The sequence below is a fragment of the Physeter macrocephalus genome, chromosome 7 (assembly GCF_002837175.3).
Source record: "Physeter macrocephalus isolate SW-GA chromosome 7, ASM283717v5, whole genome shotgun sequence".
NCBI lineage: Eukaryota > Metazoa > Chordata > Mammalia > Artiodactyla > Physeteridae > Physeter > Physeter macrocephalus.
The window spans coordinates 91164926-91185797 of NC_041220.1; the positions used below are offsets into that span (position 1 = coordinate 91164926).

Sequence of the window (20872 nt, forward strand, 5' to 3'; positions counted from 1 at the left end):
AGCACAGAGCCAATCTCCCTGTGCTATGCTACTGCTTCCCACCAGCCAACTATTTTACATTCGGTAGTGTATACATGGAGATGCTACTCTCACTTCGCCCAGCTTCCCCCTCCCATCCCATGTCCTCAAGTCCATTCTCTATGTCTACCTCTTTATTCCTGCCCTGCAACTAGGTTCATCAGTACCATTTTTTTTTTTTAGATTCCATATATATGTGTTAGCATACAGTAGTTCTTTTTCTCTTTCTGTCTTACTTAACTCTGTATGACAGACTCTAGGTCCATCTACCTCACTACAAATAATCAACTTCGTTTCTTTTTATGGCTGAGTAATATTCCATTGCATATATGTGCCACACCTTCTTTATCCATTCATCTGTCAAGGGACATTTAGGTTGGTTCCATGTCCTGGCTACTGTAAATAGTGCTGCAATGAACACTGTGGTACATGACTCTTTTTGAATTATGGTTTTCTCAGGGTATATGCCCAGTAGTGGGATTGCTGGGTCATATGATAGTTCTATTCTTAGTTTTTTAAGAAACCTTCATACTGTTTTCCATAGTGGTTGTATCAATTTACATTCCCACCAACAGTGCAGGAGGGCTCCCTTTTCACCACCCCCTTTCCAGCATTTATTGTTTCTAGATTTTTTGATAATCGTCATTCTGACTGGCATGAGATGATACCTCATTGCAGTTTTGATTTGCATTTCTCTAATAATTAGTGATGTTGAGCATCTTTTCATGTGCCTCTCGGCCATTTGTATGTCTTCCTTGGTGAAATGTCTGTTTAGGTCTTCCTCCCATTTTTTTAACTGGAATGTTTGTCTTTTTGAGATTGAGCTCCATGAGCTGTTTATATACTGTGGAAATTAATCCTTTGTTTGTTGTTCCATTTGAAAATATTTTCTCCCATTCTGAGGGCTGTCTTTTTGTCTGGTTTAAGGTTTCCTTTGCTGTGCAAAAGCTTTTAAGTTTAATTAAGTCCCATTTGTTTAGTTTTGTTTTTATTTCTGTTACTCTAGGAGGTGGGTCAAAAACGATCTTGCTGTGGTTTATGTCAAAGAGTGTTTTTCCTATGTTTTCCTCTAAGAGTTTTACAGTGTCTGGTGTTACATTTAAGTCTTTAATCCATCTGGCGTTTATTTTTGTGTATGGTGTTAGGTAGTGTTCTAATTTCAGTATTTTACATGCAGCTGTCCAGTTTTCCCAGGACCACTTATTGAAGAGGCTGTCTTTTCCCCATTGTATGTTCTTGCCTCCTTTGTCGTAAATTAGGTGCCCATATGGGCATGGGTTTATCCCTGGGCTTTCTATCCTGTACCATTGATCTATATTTCTGTTTTTGCGCCAGTACCATACTGTCTTGATTACTATAGCTTTGTGGTACAGTTTGAGGTCGGGGAGCCTGATCCCTCCAACTCCATTTTTCTTTCTCAAGATTCCTTTGGCTATTCGGGGTCTTTTGTGTTTCCATACGAATTGTAAAACTTTTTGTTCTAATTCTGTAAAGAATGCCATTGGTAGTTTGAAATGGACTGCACTGAATCTGTAGATTGTTTTGGGTAGTATAGTCATTTTCAGAGTATTGCTTCTTCCAATCCAAGAACATGGTATATTTCTCCATCTGTTTATGTTATCTTCGATTCCCTTCGTCAGTGTTTTACAGTTTTCTGAGTACAAGTCTTTCGCCTCCTTAGGCAGGTTTATTCCTAGGTATTTTTTTCTTTTTGTCGCTATGGTAAATGACAGTGTTTCCTTAATTATTCTTCCTGATTTTTTGTTGTTGGTGTATAGGAATGCCAGAGATTTCTGTGCATTAATTGTTGAATTTTGTCAAAAGCTTTTTCTGCATCTATTGAGATGATCATATGGTCTTTATACCTTAATTTGTTAATGTGGTATATCACATTGATAGATTTGCATATATTGAAGAATCCTTGTATCCCTGGGATAAATCCCATTTATCATGATATATGATCCTTTTAATGTGCTGTTGGATTTTGTTTGCTAGTATTTTGTTGATGTGGTACAGTTTGAGGTCGGGGAGCCTGATCCCTCCAACTCCATTTTTCTTTCTCAAGATTCCTTTGGCTATTCGGGGTCTTTTGTGTTTCCATACGAATTGTAAAACTTTTTGTTCTAATTCTGTAAAGAATGCCATTGGTAGTTTGAAATGGACTGCACTGAATCTGTAGATTGTTTTGGGTAGTATAGTCATTTTCAGAGTATTGCTTCTTCCAATCCAAGAACATGGTATATTTCTCCATCTGTTTATGTTATCTTCGATTCCCTTCGTCAGTGTTTTACAGTTTTCTGAGTACAAGTCTTTCGCCTCCTTAGGCAGGTTTATTCCTAGGTATTTTTTTCTTTTTGTCGCTATGGTAAATGACAGTGTTTCCTTAATTATTCTTCCTGATTTTTTGTTGTTGGTGTATAGGAATGCCAGAGATTTCTGTGCATTAATTTTGTATCCTGCAACCTTACCAAATTCATTGATGAGCTCTAGAAGTTTTCTGGTGGCATCGTTAGGATTTTCTATGTATAGTATCATGTCATCTGCAAACAGTGACAGTTTTACTTCTTCTTTTCCAATTTAGATTCGTTTTATTTCTTTTCCTTCTCTGATTGTTGTGGCTAAGATTTCCAAAACTATGTTGAATAAGAGTGGCGAGAGTGGACATCCTTGTCTTGTTCCTGATCTTAGTGGAAATGCTTTCAGTTTTTCACCACTGAGTATGCTACTCGCTGTGGGTTTGTCATATATGGCCTTTATTATGTTGAGGTAGGTTCCCTCTCTGCCCATTTTCTGGAGAGTTTTTATCATAAACCAGTGTTGAATTTTGTCAAAAGCTTTTTCTGCATCTATTGAGATGATCATATGGTCTTTATACCTTAATTTGTTAATGTGGTATATCACATTGATAGATTTGCATATATTGAAGAATCCTTGTATCCCTGGGATAAATCCCATTTATCATGATATATGATCCTTTTAATGTGCTGTTGGATTTTGTTTGCTAGTATTTTGTTGAGGATTTTTGCATCTATTTTCATCAGTGATACTGGTCTATAACTTTCATTTTTTGGTGATATCTTTTTCTGGTTTCGGTATCAGGGTGATGGTGGCTTCATAGAATGAATTTGGGAATGTTTCTCCTTCTGCAATTTTTTGGAAGAGTTTGAGAAGGATCGGTGTTAGCTCTTCTCTAAATGTTTGATAGAATTCGCCTGTGAAGCTATCTGGTCCTGGACTTTTGTTTGTTGGAAGATTTTTAATTATGGTTTCAATTTCATTACTTGTGATAGGTCTGTTTATATTTTCTAATTCTTCCTGGTTCAGTCTTGGAAAATTGTACCTTTCCAAGAATTGGTCCATTTCTTCATGGTTGTCCATTTTATTGGCATATAGTTGTCTATAGTAGTCTCTTATAATCCTCTGTTTTTCTGCAGTGTCAGTTGTGATTTCTCCTTTCTCATTTCTAATTGTATTGATTTGCATCTTCTCCCTTATTTTCTTCATGAGTCCGGCTAAGCATTTATAAATTTTGTTTATCTTCTGAAAAACCAGCTTTTAGTTTTACTGATCTTTGCTATTGTTTTCTTCATTTCTACTTCATTTATTTCTTTGCTGATCTTTATGATTTCTTTCCTTCTACTGCCTTTTGGTTTTCTGTGTTCTTCTTTCTCTAGTTGTTTTAAGTGTAGGGTTAGATTGTTTACTTGAGATTTTTCTTATTCCTTGAGGTGAGATTGAATTGCTATAAACTTCCCTCTTACAACTGCTTTTACTGTGTCCCATAGGTTTTGGGTCATCGTGTTTTCATTGTCATTTGTTTCTATGTATTTTTAAATTTCTTCTTTGATTTCTTCAGTGATCTCTTGGTTATTTAGCAGTGCACTGTTTAGCCTCCATGTATTTGTGTTTTTTACAGTTTTTTTTCCTGTAATTGATTTCCAATCTCATAGCATTGTGGTCAGAAAAGATGCTGGATACAATTTCAATTTTCTTAAATTTTCCAAGGCTTGACTTGTGACCCAAGATGTGATCTATCCTGGAGAATGTTCCGTGTGCACTTGAGAAGAAAGTGTATTCTGCCACTTTTGGGTGGAATGGTCTATAAATATCAATTAAATCTATGTGGTCTATTGTGTCATTTAAAGCCTATGTTTCTTTATTTATTTTCTGTTTGGGTGACCTGTCCATTGGTGTAAGTGGGATGTTAAAGTCCCCTACTATTATTGTGTTGCTGTCGATTTCTCCATTCATGGTTGTTAGCATTTGCCTTATGTATTGAGGTGCTGCTATGTTGGGTGTATAAACATTTATAATTGTTATATCGTTTTCTTGGATTGATCCTTTGATCATTATGCAGTGTCCCTCCTTATCTCTTGTAACAGTCTTTATTTTAACGTCTACTCTATCTGATTTGAGTATTGCTACTCCAGCTTTCTTTTGATTTCCATTAGCATGGAATATCTTTTTCCATCCCTTCACTTTCAGTCTGTATGTGTCCCTAGGTCTGAAGTGGGTCTCTTGTAGGCAGCATATATATGGTGCCTAGAGAAGTTTCTTTAGCATTTGTTGTAAAGTTGATTTGATGGTGCTGAATTCTCTTAGCTTTTGCTTGTCTGAAAAGCTTTTGACTTCTCCATCCAATCTGAGTGAGATCTTTGCTGGGTAGAGTAATCTTGGTTGTACGTTTTTCTCTTTCATCACTTTAAGTGTATCCTGCCACTCCCTTCTGTCTTGACGAGTTTCTGCCGAAAACTCAGCTGATAACCTTATGGGGATTCCTTTGTATGTTATTTTTTGTTTTTCCCTTGCTGCTTTTAATATTTTTTCTTTGAATTTAATTTTTGCTAGTTTGATTAAAATGTGTCTTGGTGTGTTTTTCCTAGGGTTTATCCTGAATGGACTTGGGTGGTTATTTCTTTTCCCATGTTAGGGAAGTTTTCAAGTATAATCTCTTCAAATATTTTCTCAGACCCTTTCTTTTTCTCTTCTTCTGGGATCCCTATCATTTGAATGTTGGTTCATTTAGTGTTGTCCCAGAGGTCTCTGAGACTCTCTTCAATTATTTTCATTTTTTTTCTTTATTCTGCTCCTCAGTAGTTATTTCCACCATTTTGTCTTCCAGCTCACTTATTCGTTCTTCTGCGTCAGTTATTCCATTGCTGATTCCTTCTAGTGTATTTTTCATTTCAGTTATTGTGTTGTTCATCTCTGTTTGTTTGTTCTTTAGTTCTTCTAGATCTTTGTTCAACTTTTCTTGTATTTTCTCAATCCATGCCTCCATTTCTATTTCCGAGATTGTGGATCATCTTTACTATCATTACTCTGAATTCCATTTCAGGTAGATTGCCTATTTCCTCTTTGTTTATTTGGTCTTGTAGGTTTTTACCTTGCTCTTTCATTGTGACATATTTTTTTGTTGTCTCATATTTTTCTTTCTTTAATGAGTGGGATTGTGTTCCTGTCTTACTGGTTGTTTGGCCTGAGGCTTCCTTCACTGGAGTTTGTAGGCTATTGGGTAGAGCTGGGTCTTGGTGCTGAGATGAGGAACTCTGTGAGACCTCACTCCGATGAATATTCCCTGGGGTCTGAGGTTCTCTGTTAGTCCAGTAGTTTGGACTTGGACCTCCCACTGCAGGAGCTTTGGTCTGACCCCCAGCTCGTTAACCAAGATCCTGCAAGCTGTGTGGGGCGGCAAAAAAAAAAAAAAAAAGAGAATAGTAACAAAGTAAAAAATAAAATTAGACTAGGAAATTATGATATGTTAGAAAGAATACAAAAATAAAAATATAGATGAATCAACAACCAAAAGATACATTAGTACCACAATAGTAAAAAAGAAGAGGGAAAAGGAAAAAAAACAGGGGGAAAGGCCTTGGCTGTGGTGTGCTTGGCCTAAGCAAGGGCGAGGTTTGGGCGGTGGGTGGGGACTATACTTAGGACCCACAAGGCTGGAAAAGGCCCTGGGGACTGTGGGGTGTGGGGCTTAGGCTCAAGGAACAGAAGGGGCCCAGGTGTGCCCTTTCCCTGGTCTCAGAGGGCAGGTGACCTCACCTGGGAGCCCAGCAGGCTTCCTGGCTTGAGTGGGTGGGGCAAACGCCCTCCTCTCCTCTCCTCTTCTGCTCTTCAGGTCTGGGAGGGCCCCTCCCGCCTGCCTCTCCTGATCTCCCCAGGCTCCCTCTTATGCCCCCAAAGACCAATGTGGCCGAGGCGGGTGGGGGGGCCTTGGAGGGCAGGGAACAGGCCTGGGAATTCAGCAAGCTCCCTGCGCCGATCCCCTGCCCTCCAAAGCTACCTCCAGGCTGCGTGGGTCCCTTTTGATATGGGTAAGTCTAACCCTAACACTGTGAACTAGGTTTGAGGGCCATCTATTGAGGCATCATATGAGACTCACTGAGTGTCACCAAGTTCAGTATTCACACAGACAGACCAGGGTTACAGATAAACCATGCATCATCAGGTCAGAATCACTATCGCCAGTTCACATCGTTCAGGAAACATGGGGACAACTATCCCTCATGCCTGCAGACATTAGGTATAGTCACAATTTTTTTAAAATTTGCCACAGGTTTTTAGTTCTCCAATAGCTAAGAATGAATCCACACCAGCTCCAGGTCCCCTCAGACAGACAGAAGGCATAATTAGCCCCACTTACGCACATGCTAAACCTTTTCATACATCATCCTTTCCCTGCTTCTTTATCTAGCAAACTCCTTCAAACTATTTCAAATGGCAGTACCTCTGAGAAGACCTCCCACCACCTCTAGGAAAAGAATCTGTCACTTCCTCTTCTGTGCAGCCATATCACTTTGTATAAACTGCTACTCATATGGCTTCTAACATCTTTTAAAAATAACTTCTTAAAAATTATTTTTTAATGAAAGTTGTACTAGTAATATTTAATAGTTATATATCGCTTACTGTTTTCCAAGGACTATCTATATGCTTTATATTTATATATAAGTTTCCTAGGGCTGCCAGTGGTACAAAAAGTACCACTAACTGGTTAGCTTTAAACAATTGAAACTCATTCTCACAGTTCTGGAGGCTAGAAGTCCAAAATCAAGATATTAACATGCTCTCCCTGAAGGCTCTAGGGGAGAATCTGTTTCATGCCTTTCTCTTAACTTCTGGTATTGCTGGCAATCTCTGGTGTTCCTTGGCTTATAGATGCAACACTCCAGTCTCTGCCTGTCATATGACATTCTCCTTGTGTGTCTCTCTTCTGTGTCTCTTCTCCTCTTCTTATAAGGACATCAGTCATATTGGATTTTGGGCCTACCCTACTCCAGCAAGACATCATCTTAATTTCACCGCATCTGCAAAGGTCCTATTTGCAAATGAGGTCACATTCACAGGTACTGGATGTCAAGATTCAACGTATCTTTTGGGGGGGGACACAATTCAACCCATAACTTATATCTTAACTTACTGATCTGCACAACACTTCTATGAGATACTATTGTCCAGGGCTTCCCTGGTGGCACAGTGGTTAAGAATCCACCTGCCCGAGGACACAGGTTCGAGCCTTGGTCTGGAAGATCCCACATGCCGCAGAGCAACTAAGGCCATGCGCCACAACTACTGAGCCTGTGCTCTAGAGACTGCGAGACACAACTACTGAAGCCTGAGCACCTAGAGCCCATGCTCCGCAACAAGAGAAGCCACCTCAATGAGAAGCCCACACACCACAACGAAGAGTAGCCTCTGCTCGCCGCAACTAGAGAAAGCCCGTGCTCAGCAACAAGGATCCAATGCAGCCAAAAATAAATAAAAATAAAAATACATAAATTAATTTTTTTGAAAAGATACTATTGTCCATATATTAAATAAGAAAACTAAAGCTCAAGGTTAAGAAAAACTTGCCTAAGGTCACACAGCCAGTGAGTGGCAGAGCAAGAATTTAAACCCAGGTTAGTTGGCTTCAGAATCTAATCACCTAACCACCACACTATACTATCTTTACAGGCAATAAACAGAAGTCAAATCAGCTAAAAGACTTAACAACAACAACAAAACAGCAGTTCCCTATTTATGCACTCCTCCCCAACACACACATACACAACACACACACACACACACACACACACACACACACACACACACACGCAATCATAATTAGCCCACTTATCAGGAGCAACCACTTTCAGCTTTTTTTTTCTGGTATTTACACCCATATTTCAAGTAACAAGTATATACTGTTATTTTTAATTTATCAGTTTCAAATATCTACTGACTTTTTATGATAAATGAGGATTTTTAGCTCATGTACATTCCCACACAGAGACAGGCCACACACACACACACACACACACACACACACACACACACACACACGCAATCATAATTAGCCCACTTATCAGGAGCAACCACTTTCAGCTTTTTTTTTCTGGTATTTACACCCATATTTCAAGTAACAAGTATATACTGTTATTTTTAATTTATCAGTTTCAAATATCTACTGACTTTTTATGATAAATGAGGATTTTTAGCTCATGTACATTCTCTTTTCCTCCCTCCATCATTCCATTATAAGTATATATCAATTCTTGATTAAATCCATATTAAGAGTTTACATTATTATTACTATTTAAAAATTATTCACTGCTGAGGCAAGGAGTATGCTATAAATATGTTTCCTTTCCTAAAATATATATTTTTTTCATACAGTTCATAATTAAACCATTTTTTCACTTATGCAATTTTCTGTAATCACTTACCTCTTCCCTACCCTTTAACAACTCTGAAAAGACCCTCCACAATACAATTTTGCATGTGGTTAAACCTGTCAGATCATCTTTACTTTTGGTGTTTTTCTTGCAGGCACTCATCCTGGAACCCTCCAACCTCCTCCTCCAATCTGGAATTGCTCTGCTCTGGTCCTGTTGCACAAACTTTGTCCTGGAACCTCTCTTCACTGTCATTTTGGAAATTGTTCTTCTCTTAGGTTGGAATCCCATTTCCTGGATCCTCTGTTTTGCTCTTTTTGTTTTTGATCTTGTTTTGGAGCATTTCTACCAATAGCTCCCTTAATACGAGTAAATATTTGAGATCACATACATCTGAAAATGTCTACTTCAAATTCTCATTTGATTGACTGTTGGTTACATACAGAATTCTAGGCTTGAAATCATTCAGATTTTTAAAGGCTTTACTTAAAAATCTTCTGGCTTTCAGTCTTCCTGCTGAGCGGTCAGATGCTTGAAACTTTACATATACTCTGTTTATCTTCCATAAAAAGTTTTTAGTCTTCTCCTATTCAGGTGCCTTGGGTCTTCTTTCATTCACAGCATTGGGTACTGGGTGGGCCTTTTCACAATGAAGATTCATTCCTGTCTTTCCGTTCTTAAAATTTTTAATAATTCCTTTACCTCTGTTTTCTCTTTCTAGAACTCCTATTGGTCAGGTGTTAGCCCTTCTGGATCGATCCTCTAATTTAAAAGAAATATCTTTTCCTTTTTATTTTTCATCTCTCTGGCTTTTTTGCTTTTGCTCTGTCTTCTGATAGAGATTTCCTGGGCTTTCTACTGATTTTTTTTTTTTTTGGCATACCATATTTTTGAGTCCTATAAGCTCTTTTTTCATTTTCTAATGTTTTGTTTTGTTGTTTTAATGAAATTCTATTCTTGTTTAATGAGTAATATCTTCTCTCTGAGAATATTAATGTTTGCTTTACATCTTCTATTGGGGAGAAATGGTTAACAACAGGCTAACCTTTTTGTCCATGTGAAGATAACCTTGGGTTTACCTTCTCCCAGCACTGTTGACCTGAAAATGTACTGGATCACACAAAAAAACTGTGGAGAGGAAAGCCAGCTATATTACTAAGCAATATAATTTACTGAAAAAATATGACCCTTGACTGGTAAATTACATCTGAAATGGAGGACTGTAAGTGGACTATAAAAATCGTATGGAAAACACAGGCCTTAGCTACCTGGTGTGCCTCTTGAGAGGACTTGGAAGCTATGCTTATGTGCATTATAAGAAATAGTTCCTATTGCATATGAGACTTTCCTATGCTGTGCCTATGTAGACTTGGCACTTCAAATTGCATGCATTCCTTGTGGGGCTGGGAAGTAGCATCTGGTTGGCTGCAAGGACTTCCAATGAAAATCTACATGATATACTGACATGCCATGTTTTCTGTCCTATATCATTTTGCAAATCTAAATGAACTTCGCACCAGGTTTTGGCCTACTGTATTTTGTGAGTGTAGATGTAAATTCAAGCCTGAAATAACTATTGGTGGTCATAATAAGCACTCATTCCCTAAACTGGCTATTTCTTCTTCTTCTTTTTTTTTTTGTTTGTTTATTTGTTTTAGTTTTGACCTACGCCTTTAAAATTGGAAGATTTCAAGTATCTGGAGATCCTAGGCTGGTCAGTTACATTTAGGGTTGAGGCGATTAACAACTGACTGGAAGCTCTGTCTGCGAGAACTGGGCAGAGTGTGGTGGACTTCACTGTGAAGCAATTATAGCCAGCCAGCTATTTTTCTTTTCTTTTTTTTTCCCCCCCGGTAAGGGTTCTCCAAATCTCTGTTAGCCTTTTCTCTGGCATTCTAAAGTTGGTGGAGGGTGAAGAAGGAGAGACTGGGCAGGCATAGTGGTGGTGGTAGGGGACAAGGGTATTAGTTCATTATTCAGTCAACTTTCACTTAATTCCTCTGTTTTCAATACCGTGCCTCATTCCTGTTCAGCTCTATGTCTGAGGTCACTGAGTTTATAGCCTTTCTGATTCTGTTTCTGTAGTGATTAACACACCTCTGGTCTTCTGCGAGGGAGGAGGAGTCACCGGAATATGCAGGATGAGAGGAGTCTGGGGGTCTAACCCCTCCTGATACAGACTTTTACACAATCTCCACTTTCAGCCCTATGTCTCCTCAGAGGCTCTATAACATGTGGTATCTCCAATTCTTGATCCTTTCCAAAGTTCAAGGGAGAAAAATCAACTGGCTTTTTGTATCAATCAGAGTCCCGTCAAGAAATAGAAACCATACCAGAAATGTGAACAGGGAAAAACAGAATTAGCAAATGCAGAAAGGAACTATGACTTTTAAGCAGGAGGGTGAACCAAGAAGGAACTAAGAACTCAGGAAAGGGTCCCCCAGTGCCCTCAAGACTGAGATTCAGACTTTTAAGGAGAGGGTATGCCTGCCACAGGAATGTGCAGACCAGAGGTGAAGAAAAACCTTGCCAGAGAGTACAGGCTGGAGCTGGTTGACTGAGGGCTGCCAAGGTGAGTGCTACTGGGTCTTCTGTTTGCTGATATGCTGGCTTCTGTACATGGAAAGTCCCTTTCTCCTGCTATTGTCTTGCAATGTCCCTCCAGAATCCTCTATTGACAAAGCCTATCATCAAGCTAGTTGGCAAAAAAGAAATGTTTATAAGGTCCAGCTCCAGTATAATAAAACAGAGCAAAAAAGGCAGATTTGCAAAACTACAATGAAGTATCACTTCACACTGGTCAGAATGGTCATCATCAAAAAGTCTATAAATAATGAATGCTGGAGAGGGTGTGGAGAAAAGGGAACCCTCCTACACTGTTAGGAGGAATGTAAATTGGTGCACCCATTGTGGAAAACAGTATGGAGGTTCCTTAAAAAACTAAGAATAGAGTTACCATATGATCTAGCAATCCCACTCCTGGGCATATATCAGGAAAAGAAAAAAACTCTAATTCGAAAATATATTTGCATTCCAATGTTCATAGCAGCACTATTTATAATAGTCAAGACATGGAAGCAACCTAAGTGACCATCAACAGATGAATATATAAAGAAGATGTGGTATATATATATATATATATATATATATATATATATATATATATATAATGGAATATTGCTTACCATAAAAAAGAATGAAATATTACCATTTGCAGCAACATAGATGGATCTAGAGATTATCATACTAAGTGAAGTAAGCCAGACAAAGACAAATATTATAATGTAAATTGGTGCACCCATTGTGGAAAACAGTATGGAGGTTCCTTAAAAAACTAAGAATAGAGTTACCATATGATCTAGCAATCCCACTCCTGGGCATATATCAGGAAAAGAAAAAAACTCTAATTCGAAAATATATTTGCATTCCAATGTTCATAGCAGCACTATTTATAATAGTCAAGACATGGAAGCAACCTAAGTGACCATCAACAGATGAATATATAAAGAAGATGTGGTATATATATATATATATATATATATATATATATATATAATGGAATATTGCTTACCATAAAAAAGAATGAAATATTACCATTTGCAGCAACATAGATGGATCTAGAGATTATCATACTAAGTGAAGTAAGCCAGACAAAGACAAATATTATATGATATCACTTATACGTGGGATCTAAAAAAATAATACAAATGAATTTATTTACAAAACAGAAACAGACTCACAGACATAGAAAACAAACTTATGTTTACCAAAGGGAGATAAATTAGGAGTATGGGATTAACAGATATACACTACTATATATAAAATAGATAAACAACAAGGATTTACCCTATAGCACAGGGAACTATATTCAATATCTTGTAATAACCTATAATGGAAAAAAATCTGAAAAATATGAGTGTGTGTATAACTGAATCACTTTGCTGTACCCCTGAAACTAATACAATACTGTAAATCAACTATACTTCAATTTTTTAAAAAGGTAGATTTGGAGCTGAAAGAGAATAAATTGATGACTGTCACACTTGTCATCCATACCTCCCACTGTTTAGAGGCATTAAGGCTTGACCATCTTCATGTTTGCGTCATTCTTCATTATCCCATTAGCTCTCTATCTTAATACTTTAAAGCTTAGAGTTACAAGTTGTTTCTTACTTTCACCAAAGACAGTATTTACATTTCTGTGCTCCTTATCGTTTTAGGGTAATTAACAAAAGAAGGAGTGATGGTAATTTCTTAACTCCTTTATCAGGAAATCTTCCCACCTTTCTATAATTACTCTATTTTAAAACTAACGTCCTTATCAAAATGTGACAGTCTCCAGAGCGAAGACAGCCTTTAACTCATCTTATGTTCTTTTCTATCCCTCAGTGTCTCACCATGTTATGAGCTTAATAAAGGTTGGGTGAATTAAATGAAATGTACATTCTTTAAAAAATTTTTTTATAAAATTCACAATTTGTTTCAATCAGTTTTATAGCCATACATCAGGCACCCAAATTCCAACAAGCTGTCTTATAAATCTATGCTGTTTATTAAAATAAGAAATAAGCAAAAGCATTTATAGGTCAAGGAAAGCTCATCTTTAATCCTACTAGCAAAGCAACTCACTCTCTATACAACATACTTACAATAAAAAAGAAACTTTTCATTTTATTCATTTATTTAATGAGAAGATTGTCCTACTGCTTTAGATATATGTTGCACTAAAATATATTTCTAATAGTTGCCCTCTAAAATATGTTAATTTATTTTTAAATGCCTATACTTACCAATTCAGGGATGTCTTTTACTTTGAGAGGAACTTGGATTAAACCCAAATGAGTCCTGAAACTATGAGAATCACCATTTTCATAATTTGGGTTGCGAAGATTAATTAATACCTTTAAAAACAAATCCAACATAATTGGTTAGTTTCTTTATTGACTATTTACACTTATAAAATTGGCAGTAATAACCTTAGTATATACCACAAGATTAAAAACTACCTGGGTTATGCATATACTTTAATTACATTCTGAAAACTATAAAATTGTATAAAAATGTTAAAATACTACACATATGTTTTAAATTTAATATTCCAACAGATTATCTACCATATAAAACTAAAAAATTAAAAATTTAGTTAGAAAGAAAAACTTTCTGATGGTAAAAAGAATTGTTTGATTATAATATTTTACCAGGGAAAATGACAGAAAAATTTAAATTGCTTGATTGTAATATTTGCCAGGGAAAATTTTAGAACCAACTCTAACTCTTTTAAAAAACAGGTACTGACAAGGTTTATAGAAAGACTTTGAATAACAGCATAAGGTTTTGCCAATAAACCAAACCCAAAGGGAAAAAAAATTTTTCAGAAGCCAAGCTAACAAGAAAGACGGATTTATATATTGTTCAAAATTAATTAGATTAAAAAAAAACTTAGATATTTGCACAGCCTTTACTCTAGGAATCTCACTTCTATCAGTATGATTATGGAAATAATTAAAGCTGTTTGCAGAGAGAGTGCAGAAAAAAACATCAAGGAAGTACTGTTCTCATAAAACAGAAAAACATGAGACAACTTAAACATTCCATTAGAGGAAAATACCTAAATAAATTATGTTTAATTCGTACAAAATACAGTGTAATATGCCTCAATTAATATCACAATATGTTTATTAAATTAAAAAGTTACAGTATAGCAGTATTTATTGCTGTATCTTGGCATTATGAGTGATTTTTGTTTTAAATTTTCTTCTTATATATATTTTCTTATTTTTCTAACAACACACATTTTGGGGAGACAATAATAATAACTTCAAAAATATTTAAAAATTGAAACTGTTGAGAGAAAGAAACCACCAAGAATCCAAGGAAGGAGATTATAAGGACAGAAACACTATCATTTCTGAAGAAGGCATTCATAAACTGATAACTAATGGCTGATAAAATGGAATATGCTATAAGGCCAAAAGAGTTTCCTAAAATTGCAAACACTAAATTGAAACTAAAAATATCAAAGGTATTTGTTTAAAAAAAAAAGAAAAAAGAAGATTTAGCAAAGAATCAACAGTGTTAAATACAGACTAATATAGAATAACACAATTTTAGTCTAATTACACAAATAAGGGATCATACTTGCATGGGAAACTCAAAAACACAGAATTGAAAAGAAAAAGAAACTATGAATATGTGGGCAATAGAAAAGAGAAAATATTAGAAAAGCAGAAACTATAACTAAGGAAATGATTATAGAAAATTTGCTTGAGTTAAAGAAGAATCTCAGCATGACTAATAAAAGGATCAATTCAGCAACAGTCCTGAAGGCCACAGAACGCTATGATTATTAAGGAGAAAACAGTTAAAGACAACCATAAAAAAATTACATGGAATTTAAGTGCTAGAAAAGGAAAGAGTTTGGGAGAAATCTTTAATAAGCTAAGAGAAATAATGCTAGCGCCATAAAGGCAGTTTCAAACCAAAGTAATTTTTCTTTAAAGTTAAAAAGATACTGCTTACAATTCTAAAAGGCCTGAAATAATTTCTAACAATGTTCTATGCTGGCAAACTGGTATCAGAGACAACAGGTTCAGAAAAGAAATAAAAATAAAATGTGAAAGATTCAATCATTCGTTTACTCATTCACTCAACACGTTTACTGAGCCATGATGTGCTAAGCACTGTTCTACCTGTTGGAGAGGGAACAGTTAAAAGATAGGATCAGCTTGCAACTGCAGCTGGTTTATAGTAGCTCTATCTTATCTTCAGGGTTACCTGGACATCTAGTAGTAACCCTTGGCCAAGATGGGGTAAAATGCACTAACTAGTCATTTATAATGTGCTATTTAATGTCCCCTGGAGTAACTCCATATCAGTTTATTTACATTGTTTATTGAAAATGTACAGATTGCTGGTTTACATCTGAATTACCAGTGGGGTATAAAAGACCCCTCAGAAAACTTGTGCCTTGACTCCCAAGACCGAAGTATCTTGCATGTACCTTGGAGATTCATAACCCAAAGACAAAGTGCATCCTGTGCAACTGAGAAAGGGGCCTGGGAGATGTGTCTGGAAATTCCCATCTCTTTGTATTTGCATGTATTTTCTTTCTCTTGCTGAAAGAAAGCCTTATGTGGGTGTATCCTTGTGGGTGAAGTCTTGTTGAGCCTTTTCAGTTATCTGACTTGACTCTGTAATTGTTGCAGCAGTGAACAAAACTTCCATCTAATAGGATAAGGCAGGCAATAAGCCAAAGAGAAAAATAGTATGTTATATGATGCTAAATGCTATGGAGAAAAACAAAGTAGGAAAGGGCTATAAGGAGTTCCAACCAGGGGAGCCAGGGAAAGCTTTGCTGAGAAGGCAACATTTTTGTGTGTATGTGTTTGAATTTTTTCCATGAATATTCTTTTTTTTAATTGAAATAAAAAATAATTGAAATATAGTTGATGTACAATATTATGTTAGTTTCAGGTGTACTACAAACTGATTTGACATTTGCATACATTATGAAATGATCACCACAATAAATCTAGTAACCATCTGTACCCATATAAAGTTATTACAATATTATCGACCATATTCTTTATGTTGAGAATGTGACATTTAAGCAAAGACATAAGGAGTGAGGGGAATGTACACACAAGTATCTGGGAGAAAAGCACTGCAGGCAGAGAAAAGAAGGAGCAAAAGGCCCTCACAAATAGGCGGAAGCCAAGGTAAAGCAAGGAGGCTAAAATAGCTGGAGTAGAACAAATCAGGAGAAAAAGTAATAGGAGATGAACTCAGAGAGGTGGTGGGGTAACAGACCAAGCAGGATATTTTAGGCCACAGTCATGACTTTGGTTTTTAAGTAGAAGGAGATAGGAAGCACCTGGATACCAGAAGAGTGGCTTCTTCAGAATTGTAGTTACAAGTCTTCCTCTAGAAACTCTGCTAAGAACAAAAGGACAGATTCTAGGTGGGCAGGTTAGAAGCAGAAAGAGCAATTAAGAGGCTACTGAAATAGTCCAGACAAGAGATGGCTGCTTGGACCAGTGAAATAGGAATGATCGTAGTAAGAAGTGGATGGATTCTGGATATACTTCAAAGGTAAAGCTGAAAGGATTTGCTGATGGATTACATGTAAGGTACAAGAGAAAAAGTGTAATCAAAGAGAGGTGAATTAAAATAATTAGTGAGTTGCAACTGCCTACTGAAGAGTTCCACTTGAATGCTCAATATGCCTCTCAAAATTAATTAAGCTCATCATCTTCACTAATGGACCTGTTTCTCCTCCTGTATTCTCTATCTCAAGGGCAAGTTACCTCTGCCCAGTTACCCAAACTAGACACTTAAAAGTTATCTTTATGTTTTTTTTTTCTCATACTCCTTAGATCTAATCAGTTCCCAAATCTTCCTTAAAATCTCTCAAGTCTGTTGAATTCTTTCCATTTTGAATGCCGTTCTCTTAGTTCAGACCTTTATCATGCCTTGCCTGAACTACTAGAACAGGGAGGAAAGAAAAAAGGAAACAATACACTGAGTACCTATATGTGCCAGGAAGCAGGCTACATGATTTACAGTCACTATTTTTTAATCAAATCTTCCTGATTTACTTCCCTCTAATTTTTCCACACTCCAATGTATTTTCCAAGAGCAATTTCCAAATATAATATAATCATGTTATTCCACCGCTTCAGTGGCTCTGGGGCTTTTTACATGGTGATTCCTCTGCCTGGAGATGTTCTTATACCATCATTTCTTTTGCATTTTTACCTCATTAATATATATATATATATTTAGCCAATAGAACCTACCTCGAGAAAATCCTTAGGTGCATAAACAGGCCTGAAAAGGCTTAAATCTAGAATTAATAAGAGATTAAAACAAAATTTCAATTATAACATAAAAATTCTTATTAATAATAAATTTTAATGATTCTTTCATATGTTGTTATGCAGCTAGATTAATTCAAACATTTGCAGAATATCAGTTATTTGTCATACATTGTGTTAAGTACTGGGCCAATAAAAATAAAAAGATAGTCCCTTCCCTTGACAGCCTAGATGGCATACTCTAGAAGAAATGAAGAGTCCCCCCTTTGATAAATTTGTAATAGATTATTTGTAGCTGAATTGAAAAACAATGTCAGTATAATATGAAAGTTCTATATGAGAATAGAGAATTCTATATGAGAATTCTCAAAGTACTTAGAATACAAACAATGCATTCTTAGTGAATTCCTGTAGTTGTATTGAACTGTTCTCCCTTTTGAACTTCTATAACACACTGCTCCCTTTATTATGGCACAATTTCTTGCCCAGTACCCACCCCCCTCAACTTTTTTTTAAGGAGTGGTGAGGAATTATGTACATGTCTACCTAAACAATTTTATATATGTATCTGTTTATCATAGTAAATGTTAGAGTTCTCACTCATTATATGTTTATAAAATTGATTGACTCAATTTTAAACATTAAAATGAACCAAAATAAATTCTTAAAAACATTTTAGAAGTATTAAAACTGTTCCACATATACTCTGGTTTCTCTTCAGATCAAATAAATCTCTTGCCTTTTACTAAAGATTTTCGTGGAGAGAAACAAATCTGAGTGTTTAATAAATTTTTTGAGGCCTTGTTTGGCAGGGCTAGTAAAAAAAAACCAAACTTTTCCACATTTAATCCATCTTTAACATCTCAATGTAATTAAAGTTTGAAAAAGATTTGTCTATGAAATGCACTGAATGATTTAATTTACCCTTTTATACAAATGTTTTCAAATGCTGCTTTAAAAAAAGATAACTGATTTAAATATCCTCAAAATAATGGAGAACACTGACCAAAGTTAGGAATTTTAAACTGCAAAGTAGAAGTTTAAGCAAAAAAAAATCCGATGATAGTAAATTAGTGGAGAGGGAAAGTTGCTATCTTTCCAAAAAAATTGTTAATATTGTCATTTTGGATTCACAATTAAGAAGGCAATTTTTTTTTCCCACTACCACATTTTGAAAAGAGTTTTACATATACCTGGCTCATCAGTTCCCATTTCATTCCATTTATTGAGAAGTTCTTTCTGTTCTCCAACTGGCCTCTAAAAAAGGTAATTTTAAAATTGGTTTTGTTTTGTGAAGTTAAGCAATGAAGCTGAAAAATAAGAATCTAAAAGCTTAAATAAGCTACCATAACACAAGAAAAAATAATTTCATTACGTATGGTTAGCTTTTTAGGGAATTACACTTAAATTACATTATTTAACTATTACATTATACGTAGTCTCAGTGTGGTGCTAATGAGTCCAAGAATAGAAGGTAAATGATCTGTGCTGGCTAGTAAAATTTCACAAAGAAAAACTGCTCCTCAGCCACATACTACATCTCTTACCCCATCCAGCAATCTCAGAAATGCATTGCAAGGGGGACTGGCCAAGAGAGTGTGACTGTGAATCAGTAGCATCATCTTCCCATATGAAAGACAGTATATTATACAATACTACGTATTTAGACAGTTTTTCATATAAATTTATCTTTTTTTTTACACCATCCTTCTGGTGCCTTCAGTGACTTGTGCTTGGATATTATCCAAAGTACATTCACTATATCCTGTCCGACAGCAGGAAATAAATAGCAGGTTGGGAGAATGAAGTGAAGAGAAACGTTCTCTCCTACTCATGAGCAGCTATAAAGAATCCAGAATATTTCTCAAGTGGTTTTTCTCTCCTTTTTCACCTCTCCCCTCTCGAAGCCCAGAGTGACAGATAAGTATTGAGTATTAGATCTAAGTAGTTCTGCAGAGATGACTAATCATTCAAGTAAGGAGACTAAAGGTAATTAAAATCTTTAAGGTGTATTTATGAGACAAATCTCCAAATCACCTATACTGCAGAGTTTATATGTATTCTCAAGATACAGGTTTATCACAAAAAGCACTACAGCATACATAATAGAAACCTATATAAACTACATCCACATAATTGGCCTTTTACAGATTTTTGTTTCAAAACAAACTGATATACTAGTAATAAAAAAAAGATAAATCTGCCTGACAGTTATTTCATACTTCCTAGTACTTGATTCACAAAAAAATACTTAAATATTAAAAGTACTTTCCGTGCTCTGTGGTGACCTAGGTGGGTGGGAGGGAGGTCCAAGAGGGAGGGGATATATGTATACATAATAGCTGATTCACTTTGTTGTAAAGCAACTATACTCCAATTAAAAAAAAAAAGTACCTTTCGTGCCAATGGGATACTCAGTTCAGTGCACATACTATTTAAACTCTTCAAAATTCTTTTTTCCCAACTTCCCTGAAACATAAGGAACAATCTATTATTACTTCTGGTTAACAGTACCAAAACTGATTTTAAGACATTAAAGATGTTATGAGTTATATAGAAATGGTGAAGTTGGTTGAGATTGGTTATCTTTATTCATTAGTTTACTCAACAAATATTGATTACTGCCTACTATGTGCCAGATACTATCCTTAGTGCTGTGAAGTAAGCTGTGAATAACAGAAAGTCTCTGTCCTCATGGAACTGACATTCTAGTGGAGGATGGGAATGAAGATAGACAAAAAAAAATAAATCAACAATCAGATGGTGATAAACATTACAAGGGAAAACAGCAGATAATAAAAAGGTAAGTTAGATTTAAGCATTTTATAAATGTTTGATACTCAGGAATCCCATTAATGACCTAGTAAAATAAAAATTTACAGAAATTGTTATATTATAATTTTTCCAAACATGATATTTTACCCTAAATACTTCATCATGAATTTTCTAAGAATAAGAACCTTCTCCTACATAACCACATTACCACTGTCACACCTAAAAACACTAACAATAATATTTCATATTATCTAATATTTAGTCCATATTCAAAAATTTCCAATTATCCCCAAAAATGTCTTTATATTTTTTAAAATCCTGGATCCATTAAAATTGAATGCATTAAATTACATTTGGTTGTTATGTCTCATTCCTTGTAGCTTAATCTAGAGTGCTTTCATCCTTTTCTTTTCCATATTGACTTTTTTGAGGAGTCCAGACCACTCGTCTTTTATGTGTCACAATCTGGATTGGTCTTACTACTTTTTCACAGTATTTATTACATTTCTTGTAAACTTGAAATAATAAGTTAATTTTAATGGTCAGTCATAAATTGATTATCCATATATACCATATTTTAGTAAACTATTCTTTTTA

The 20872-nt window shown here is 35.6% G+C and overlaps 1 protein-coding gene and 1 non-coding gene across 5 annotated transcripts in view; one reads left to right on the forward strand and one right to left on the reverse strand.

The window, feature by feature from the left end:
• Positions 1 to 20872, reverse strand: part of TBC1D19 (TBC1 domain family member 19) — a 166912-nt gene that overhangs the window by 80710 nt on the left and 65330 nt on the right. For 3 of the 4 annotated variants that reach the window (XM_007125144.3, XM_028492081.2, XM_007125145.4), the window contains exons 5-8: positions 19895 to 19969; positions 18694 to 18757; positions 17483 to 17529; positions 13475 to 13585 (exon numbers count right to left, since the gene is read on the reverse strand). In XM_007125144.3, the coding sequence (XP_007125206.1) occupies positions 13475 to 13585; positions 17483 to 17529; positions 18694 to 18757; positions 19895 to 19969 (297 nt within the window). The remainder of the gene's footprint in view (positions 1 to 13474; positions 13586 to 17482; positions 17530 to 18693; positions 18758 to 19894; positions 19970 to 20872) is intronic. The other variant, XM_007125146.4, reaches the window with a different exon arrangement.
• LOC112063783 (U5 spliceosomal RNA) lies at positions 18202 to 18316 on the forward strand. The gene has a single exon (XR_002891171.1). It is a non-coding gene; the product is annotated as a U5 spliceosomal RNA (small nuclear RNA).